This window comes from Camelina sativa, chromosome 10 (assembly GCF_000633955.1).
Source record: "Camelina sativa cultivar DH55 chromosome 10, Cs, whole genome shotgun sequence".
Taxonomy (NCBI): Eukaryota; Viridiplantae; Streptophyta; class Magnoliopsida; order Brassicales; family Brassicaceae; genus Camelina; species Camelina sativa.
In genome coordinates, this window is record NC_025694.1 from 17,371,820 (window position 1) to 17,381,113 (window position 9,294).

At 35.9% G+C, this 9,294-nt stretch overlaps 2 protein-coding genes and 1 long non-coding RNA gene across 5 annotated transcripts in view; 2 read left to right on the forward strand and 1 right to left on the reverse strand.

Moving 5' to 3' along the window:
- LOC104719196 overlaps positions 1 to 1,582 on the forward strand; it is a 2,303-nt gene extending 721 nt beyond the window's left edge. Inside the window, exon 2 of one of the 2 annotated variants that reach the window (XM_019231322.1) lies at positions 21 to 1,582. In XM_019231322.1, coding sequence (XP_019086867.1) covers positions 21 to 876 — 856 coding nt within the window. In that variant the 3' untranslated portion in view covers positions 877 to 1,582. Of the gene's footprint in view, positions 1 to 18 lie in introns of those variants that run through there. The other variant, XM_010437058.2, reaches the window with a different exon arrangement.
- On the reverse strand, positions 1,913 to 4,172 carry LOC104719198. Of its 2 annotated transcripts, none has more exons than XM_010437060.2 (2): positions 2,227 to 4,172; positions 1,913 to 2,070 (listed from the first exon to the last, which is right to left on the reverse strand). In XM_010437060.2, the coding sequence occupies exon 1, from the start codon at positions 3,939 to 3,941 to the stop codon at positions 2,253 to 2,255; it is 1,689 nt and encodes a 562-aa protein (XP_010435362.1). In that variant the 5' UTR covers positions 3,942 to 4,172; the 3' UTR covers positions 1,913 to 2,070; positions 2,227 to 2,252. The 2 variants fall into 2 exon arrangements, with proteins under 2 accessions (XP_010435362.1, XP_010435361.1); XM_010437059.2 differs by having other exon boundaries at positions 1,915 to 2,067.
- Positions 6,658 to 8,109, forward strand: LOC104719199. Its single transcript, XR_756547.2, has 4 exons — positions 6,658 to 6,967; positions 7,171 to 7,281; positions 7,592 to 7,660; positions 7,822 to 8,109. It is a non-coding gene; the product is annotated as an uncharacterized LOC104719199 (long non-coding RNA).

A 9,294-nucleotide genomic window follows, 5' to 3' on the forward strand; every position in this document is an offset into this window, starting at 1 on the left:
AACAGGCTTGGAAGAATCATGTCTTTGAGATCAGAATCTTCCAAGGCAGAAAAGTTAACAGAGGATCCAGTTACGTACAAGACGGCACAGAGCAGCGTGACGTGCATCTACCAAGCACACATGGTTGGATTCTGGAGAAACGTTAGGGTTCTATGGTCTAAAAATCTTATGAACCATTCCTTAACCGTGATGGTCACTAGCGTACAAGGGGATATGAATTACTGTTGCAAGGTTGATCTTAAGCCATGGCACTTTTGGAACAAGAAAGGATACAAATCGTTTGAGGTTGAAGGAAACCAAGTAGATGTGTATTGGGATTTTAGGTCTGCTAAATTCAACGGCGGGCCTGAGCCGAGCTCGGATTTTTACGTGGCTCTTGTATCGGAGGAGGAGGTTGTTTTATTGTTGGGTGATCACAAGAAGAAAGCTTTTAAGAGAACTAAATCAAGACCTGCCTTGGTTGACGCTGCCTTGTTCTACAAGAAAGAGAATGTGTTTGGTAAGAAGAGCTTTTCGACTAGGGCGAAGTTCAATGATAGGAAGAAAGAGCATGAGATCGTAGTGGAGAGCTCGACCGGGGAGAAGGATCCTGAGATGTGGATTAGCGTAGATGGTATCATTTTGGTTCAGGTGAGAAATCTGCAGTGGAAATTTAGGGGGAATCAAACGGTTTTGGTGGATAAAGAACCTGTTCAAGTGTTTTGGGATGTGTATGATTGGTTCTTCAGCACGCCCGGTACAGGTCACGGCTTGTTCATCTTTAAACCAGAGAACGGTGAGAGTGACGCGAGCGATGGAGGAACCAAGGATAGTAGTTCTTCTTCTTCTTCTTCGTCTGAGTTTTGTCTCTTCCTTTATGCTTGGAAATTGGAGTAAGTCTAAAATGTTTTCAAACCAAAGCTTGCATTCTTTTTGTTGCCTGACTGTAAGTTCACATTCAACATCAATCTTAGCGTGTGACCCACTCTTGATAATTTGACTAGTTCAAATTTACCAAGACGTGAAAAAGGGTTCGTTTTCAAAGACAGGCTGTTTCTCCCACTATTCATTAGTGCAATGTGCGTGTGTGTGTGTGTAACACTGACCAAGACCTTTTGATTCTTAGCCAACTCAGCAGACGATCTCATGAAGATGGAATTATTGTATGATTGCTTGCTTGAATTTAGAATCCTCTGGTGTAAACACAAGTTCTTGTCAATCTCAAGATTGTTGACATGTTTTATCTGAGAAATTGCAGTCTATTACTACTTGAATGATGCCCAACACAGTACGATGTACGCTGACTCGCTGAGAAATTATAAAATAAATCCGATAAGCAAACATTACCATAAATGTAATGAAGACTTTGCCTGCTCTAGCCGCACAACATTTCAGGTACACTTATCTCTCTACATCAAAGAAAAGCTCTGTTGATCCCTCAAACATGTGACGTCTAGCTTGTATGCTTGACCCTATCTATGTGGCTTGTATGTCCTTCTATCTTCTTAGTATTAGTTTATGTTGTCGTACTTTATGTTTGTATCCTTATTGTCATGTTGGGATGATGTGGTTTGCTAGGAACCTATTCATATTTGCTTTGATATCTTCCCATGTAAGTGTGTTGACGGTTGTAAAGACTCATCCTAGAGGTGAGCTCTTGTCACTAGCTTAATGAAATGGGGTTTGTTTGGAAAAAAAAACATGTGACCTCTAGCTGGAGAGGAACAAAACAGGCAAGGCCCAAACAACCAACTGCCAAATATATCAGTGTCTATAGGGAACGGTATTGTTGGTTAGGAATGGGACCAACTACTAATGTCCAATAAAGTCACATGGGTACACTCATAACCTAACATTTAGATGGGTTCCAAGTTTTCTTGGTTAAGAGCCTAGTATGAAATAGGTTAGTATCTATTCAAAACCACAATTAGGATATGAGAAAATTACAATCTTATATACAATTTTGTTCCGAATCTAGCGAGAAGAAAAATTCAACAACTCAGCAACTTACAAAAAGTAACTCAGTTTAAGACACCGAAGTCTATGCTAGTGACATCTCAAAGAAACAACGAAGATGTAGAGAGGTACCTACTAGTAGTTAAGAAGAAACGTTACATTAGTTACGGAACATACAAAACTTTTCTACAATTACCAAAGCGGAAACAAGTGGAACAAGATGGTTTCCACGCTATCTATCAACCTACAAACAAACAACCATATCTGATAACAAGTTTTGATACTGCTTACCAGAGAGAGAGAGAGAGAGAGAGAGATCAGCTTGCTGCTATGTTGCAAGTGCCGATTCCGTCTCTACAGTCATTGGTAAGATCATTGAATGTTTCAATCTGCTTCTTCCCTCTCAAGAACACTTCTGTATCAACAGAAGCTCTCATGTAACCGTCAAACTCGACTGGGTTTCCTCCATTAAGCTTCGTTGTCTCTGAATACCATTCGCTGCTCTCGTCCCAAAGATCCTTAAACTCATCCAGAAAATGGGGTTTATACTTATCTTTCAAAGGGTTAAAGAAAGATACCTCTGGTTCATTTGTTGCAATATAAAGATTCCTTCCTTGTTCAATTTTGTCCTGAAGGGTAGACAAGATGGAGCTTGATGAAGTATCCCTTTCAAGATTAGGCCAAACCTCCTTGTTTCTTGCCTTGTCCCCTCGCTCAATGTGAATAAAATCATAATCCCAGTTTAACCTGGAAGCAATCGCGGAGACGATCTCTATCAGTCGTTTAGATTTCCACAATAGATGCCATGGCCTTTGCACAACAGTTTCTGTCTCCCCTTCACAAACTCTGTACCAATAGTTATCTGGTTCTACAGCCCCGAACTTCCTCATGACCAATGCGTCCTTTACATCAACAAGCTTCATCGGTGTGACCCTCAAGTCTTCAACGAGATGAAGGTTTAATCCGTTCTTCTTATACCATTTCCCCCAATCTGTCCAAAACTGCACTTGGTCTAACACAGAAGCAGCCTCTTTCAGATGCTCAAAATCAAAGTAAAACCTGAAGTCCTTCCCTTCCTCGTTCTGACCAGACAAGGTATAACCCGAAGACAGACAGAGAGTCAAATCCATCACTAATGTCCTATTCAAATACTGTGCTTCCCCTAAAGCACACAAGAAACTCCACAAGAAATGGTTCATACTCTTACACCTATCTCCACCACCAACGTAAACCAAGTAACGACCTTGTATAAACGCAGTCTCAGACTCAACCACAGGAAGTGAATCATTAACTCCTTCACCAACCACAGGCAATGAGAAATCATCAACCTTACCACCAATCGTTTTCTCAAACCCGGGTTTCAAACTCCTCTTCCTCTTCCTAGCATTCACACCTGAATGATACTCACCAATCCCCATCACACTAACACTACAATTCTCAGACTTTTCAATCACAAACCTACGGTAATCCTTATAAAACGCAGCCGTTTTGCCATCCTTAGGCCTATAACGCCAAGCCATATCACAAGAGCTAGCACCTTCCACAGCTGCAGGTTTACCAAACTTATAAAAGTGAATGTCTTTGAACTTGTCTATAGTAGCCTTCATCATCAAGTGGAAAACTTCAGGATCTTTGCAATCAATTGGGATGCTGATATCACAATCCAGCTGATTCGCATCGGAATCATTCTCAGAAGTCTCGACATCAGCTATGTTGATGAATCCAGCGAACGCGGTTTGGTTCGCCGCCATGAAATCTTCGCCGGTTTTAACAACAGTGTCATCGGATTGAAGAGTAGCGTTTGAATTAGATGTGAGGAAAGTTGTGATTTTGTCAGATGGGTGAAAAAGCGGGTCTTCTGGTTCGTATCTAGCAGCGTTAATGGTGAAAACCACGACTCCAGTGACCAACAAAGAGAAGCCTATGCTTCCGATTAAGTTCACTGCGCTTTGCCCTATATTTTCTGGTCGGAAGCTTCCCCCTCCGGTTCTGGATCTTCCTAACATCTCTTTTTTTTTTTTCTTTTTTCTTTGTCTCTTCTCAGGATCTCTACACGAGTACAATGAATGTCATTCTCAGAGAGACAAGTACCAAGATGCAAGAGTTTTGGGTCTTTGTGAAGCGGAGGAATCGAAGAGTTTTTTGCAGTTTCTTTGTAATGTGTTAAAACGACATGCTTACATGTGTGGATGTGGAGCGACTCTACTTGCGTCGTCATCGACCATGGCAAAAAGAAGTCACTTTAGGGCATCTCTATTTTAGAGCAAAAACTTTATTATAGAGTAAAATCTTCTCTAACCTCATTTTATATCTTATTCTAAAATAGAGAAAAATTGAGATTGCTCTATATTCAGCCCCTCAAATATGAATTTTTATTTATATTTTAGCCCCTCAAATATAAATTTCTTTTTATTTAATAACTCCGTACGTTATTTACGAACAACAATATGTACAATTTACTAACATCAACAAATTTGGATCGTATCATACTTTTTAATATGTTGACGAACTTCAATTGTATATGTTGACAAACAACTTCACTTTTTTAATATTATATATACTAATTGATTAATTTTATTGGCATATTGAATATTGCTAACAAATGCACATCTACTTAATGTAACTTATTTTTTCAATAAAATTTTAATACAACGAGAATGAAACACACTTAACATACATAGTTTTATAAAATCAACTAAACAAACAAGTACGAAATTAAAAATAAGAAACATAGGATAAAAGTAAAACAATAAAAAAAACTAGCAAGTTAATATTTTGGTAAATTGCTTCCTGGTCTACCAAGATCATTAAAATATTGTTCAAATGGAATAGATGGAGGAGGAGCTTTCTGATCTTGTTGTTGACCACGTCGTTTTTGTAAAATCCTTGCTTGTTCAATCTCAAAATACTCACGAACATTTGGATTCTGAAAAGAATTCAAATCGCAAAATAAAATTTTGTTTTCCTCTTTCAACTCATTCAAAGCATAATTTTTTTTTTGAATCTCCAAATGATGTTCTCTTTGTGCGCTTGTCTTCTTTAATTGCTCCAAAAATTGTTTATTTCCTTCTTCTAAGGTGTTGATAACCGATGTTGTTTGATCAACAAGTTTTCTTTTCATTTTAGATTTCTTTACCCCATTTGGTCTTGGAGAGGGAGATCCACCAAGAATTTCCTCCTCATTAGTATTAAGAGAAATTGAAGACAAACCTGGAAATGTTTGCGTAGGAGAATCAATGGTAGGATTTTCTGACTCTAAAGATGTATACTCGAAATCACATGGGATTGATATGCGTTTAGCAGGGGTGACACCATCTTCAAACTTTTCAAAGTTCTTAATAATACTCCATACATGCTCAAATTTCCAACCTCCTTTGCAGCTTGGATCTTCACTTAACATTGCTTTAGCTTGATTAAACTACACACCATTAAAAATAAAATTTATTTAGTTAAAGAAATGTAAATAATATAAAAATTATATATTCATATATACTTACAATATCATCATTTGAAGCACCATTTGGACGTCGGTTTTCACATTGTCTGAAACATGTATGCAAATTTTTTTGTTGCTTTTTCTATAGCTTGAATACGACATTGAATTGATTTTTTTGTACGTTCACTCCAATTTGATTTTTTCCTTTTTCATAAGCTTCCATCACACGAGCCCAAAAATGATCAGATGATTGATAAACACCTTTGATAGGATCTTGAGAAATATCCATGTAAACTTGACGTAAAAATTTATCTTCCTCTTGAGAATATCCATAAGAACGAGACATTTTTAATAATCAAGTGTGAATATTATAAAATGATTAAAGGGTGTGGATATAAACGTAGTTATATGTGTTGCTATTTATAGATACAACAATGACATTTAAATTATGTCTCAAGTTTACGGTTGTGCTATTTAATGTGATTTTCTTAACTAATTATATTTACTGTTCACACGTTTATCCAACCAATGCATGTTAATACGTATTAGCATTTATTTGGTCTTACACGATTATTATAGATCATATGGCCTATGTGAGTGAAAAAAAAAATCTGGGGTTGACTTTCATGTGACTGTATTTGTTGAATGACTATATCGTAGACAACTGTTGTATAGTAGACTTTCACTAACCAATGCATGCATGCTAGTTTGGTTGATTCTCTAGGTAAAAGTGGAATTAATGTGAAATATAGATAAATGTTTGAGTCTTTTAATAAAAGATTGAAAAACTACAGGTAGAAAATGTCAAAGAGAAAAGAAATAGGGAATCCAAACACGACAAGACAATAAATAGGTTTCGTTTAATTAGGTAGTTGAGCATAAAAAAAAGAGTCTAATTGTAAGTTTTATAAATAAAAGTTATTAAAAATAATATAGAAATAGAATATATTTTAGAATATTACTTTTTAGAGTAAAAAATAGAGTGATACATTAAAAAGATACCCTATTCTATTTTAGAGTTACTCTATTTTAGAGCAAAAATAGAGTAATACATTGGAGATGGTCTTAGATCTCACGTTATTTTATAAATTACTCCTCTGTCCCCTAAGAGCAAGTCCACCGGAAATTCTGTGGAGTTCTCTGGCCAAAAATAAAGATAAAACCCAAAAAGAAATGAAAAAAGAAGAGAATCGTTTGCACAATAGGGATCCAGAGAATCGGATGAGAACCGCTACGTGGCTGGTTATGATTGGTCAGGAGGTAAAATACAAAAAAGAAAAAACCTTTTTTTTTTCTATTTTCTTCTTTCTCTTCGCGACGTTCTCTCTCTTCTATCTCTTCCTACACAAACGGCAAAGCCATCGGCCATCGCCGTTTCGCCGTGAAAATCACGCGATTCACCTTGAATCGTTGGATTTTCCGGCTTAAACACCAAAGATTGTTATATGAGAGAGATCTGTCGAGGTTTCGGGTTCCAATCGAGATTCCCCTCGATAGGCCTTCTATCTCTGACGGTGATAACGAGGGCGGAAGGTTCCTGTGATGGGATTAAGGGGACGGTGAGGTCAACCGGCTGGCGGATCGCACACACAGAAGGTTCGTCATCTCATCTTTGATTAGGGTTTGTTACGAGAATTTGAATCTAGTGTGAGTGTGAGTCTGGGTTTACAATTCTGATCGATTGTTTGCTGTTAGAATCAGATAAGATTTGAACAGATAGTGATTTAGGTGATGTATATATGTTTAGAATCTTAAAGGTGTAATTTTTGTGGTTCTGATTTATCCTATTGCCCATGAAGGTTCCTACTCTCCATTTGAATGCGCTTGTTCCTGCTGTTGTCGAGCGCCTTGGTGATAGTAAGCAATCCGTTAGGGATGCTGCTAGGCGCTTGTTGACCACTCTTATGGAGGTGAGTGATAGATTTTACTAAACTTTAAGGAATTTGAGTTGGTTTGTGTTTGCTTAGAAGTGTCTACTAAGGTTGAGTTCTTTTTTTCTTTTTCTATTAGGTTTCGTCTCCGACGATTGTAGTTAAAAGAGCGGGTTCGTATTATTTGTGACTGAGATAGTTACTAGTGAACTCTTTCAATTTTGAGTTCAGTTTGAGTAGAGAATTTCACTTCCTCTGTGAAGATCTGTCTATTTTTGTTTTAGAGAATTCAGGATTTAGATGCTCTATTTCGTGTTTGATGTTAATATTGTAATTCTGTTTTTCTCAGGAGATGTACATGCAAGGTGGGTCTCAATTCCGAGAAGAGCTTCAGCGCCACCATCTTCCATCATATAGGGTAAATCTCATATTAAGATTCATCCATATGCAGAACGAGAATGCATAATGCATATTAGTAGTTTTCATCTGCATCATAACTTAGTCTACTTTGATAAAGAATAATATGATTTCTGTCTTAGGGCGCTCTTTGCTACAACTCTTTCTCTGTTTTTTCATCAGGTGAAGGACATTAACGCTAGACTAGAACGTATTGAGCCACAACAGCGTTCGACAGATGCCCGTAGTGGTCATCATGTTGTTAATGAGGTTAAGGCATCAAGTGTCAATCCCACACTGTTGGTTTAACAACTCCATAAAATATATGGTCTTAACTTTTGATTGTTGAAACATTAGTAAGTTTTTGAGATGCTTCAGTTCTTGAGATCTAACACATTAGTAAAATATGTTTCATATTTCTGAATTATGTATAATATTTATGTTTTCTTTTTCATGTAATATAAGTAATTAAAATAACTTTTTCTTATTTTGGATTATTTCATAATTTATTAAAATGTGATAATTAATAAAAAATTATTTATAAAAATTATTTTAATGTTTAAGCAACCATGATAGGGGTTTTCTAGTGGAAGAGTGATTTTGTTTAAAGTTGTTAATGGGTTGATTTGATTAGTTTAATATTAATAATATGATTAGTTTAATTAAGAGAAACTTGATTCAAGTTCTTGAGTGGAGTTGGTCTTAGACCTTCTCCAACGAGAGGTTCATTGAAGAGATTTTAGCTTTTTGTTGCAAAAAAATAAATCAGAACAAAAGAAAAAAATGTAAGGGAGACTCTTATATAGTATACTCAAACTTTGTTTAAGAGACGCTACGTGTCACGGTTCTATTGGACGAAGATAAAAATAGAAAAGGGAAAAAATATTATTTGCGAGAGAATTTCATGTGTTTTCGTCTCTTTTTCTCTTTCTCTCGCGATCGAAGTCCCGAAGCGACAAAGGTGGACTTCACCAAATCCAATTTTCCTTTTTTTTCTTAGAAAATATCCTACAATATCCCATAGAAATCTCACCAAATCACAAACTTATTTTATTTTCTATTGAAAAACATTCTAACAATTCCATCAAATATCCTAAAAACTCACATAAATCTCTCGAAATCCAAAATTGATTAAATTCCCCAAATTCTTTTAAAATCTTAATTCAATACCCAGTGTTGAAACCTGGATTTTAGAAGATTTTTGGTTTTTTGAAAACACTTTTGTTATTCAACTTGTGAATTTTAAATCACTTACCAAATCCATTGTTATTCAGTATAATATTTGTATTAAATCATTCAAAATCATTTACAATCTTTTGTTATTCAATCAATAATTTATGAAAATCATATCAAATCAACTGTTATTCAAAACGTAGGAGGTTTTAAAAAAAAAAATCCAAAACACTGATTTTGGAAGACTTTGAACACGTTTGTACTTGAAAAATTGACATGAAGGAATCACACCTCTAGAGGTGTTATTTTGTAAGATTTGTTATTAACAAAAAAAAAAAACAGGAAAAAATTGGTCGTTCTTTTCTCTTTGTTCTTTACTCTCATATTCTCATTGCATATCTTCGGTCTAAAAACCAAAAACTGGGTTTCAATGGAGATATACTTACGTTCCATTTCGAATTGAATCCAGATTCAGATTCTTCG

Excerpts from the sequence above, each read along its gene's own strand:
- LOC104719198 (XM_010437060.2), bottom strand. The coding sequence starts at position 3,941 with ATGTTAGGAAGATCCAGAACCGGAGGGGGAAGCTTCCGACCAGAAAAT.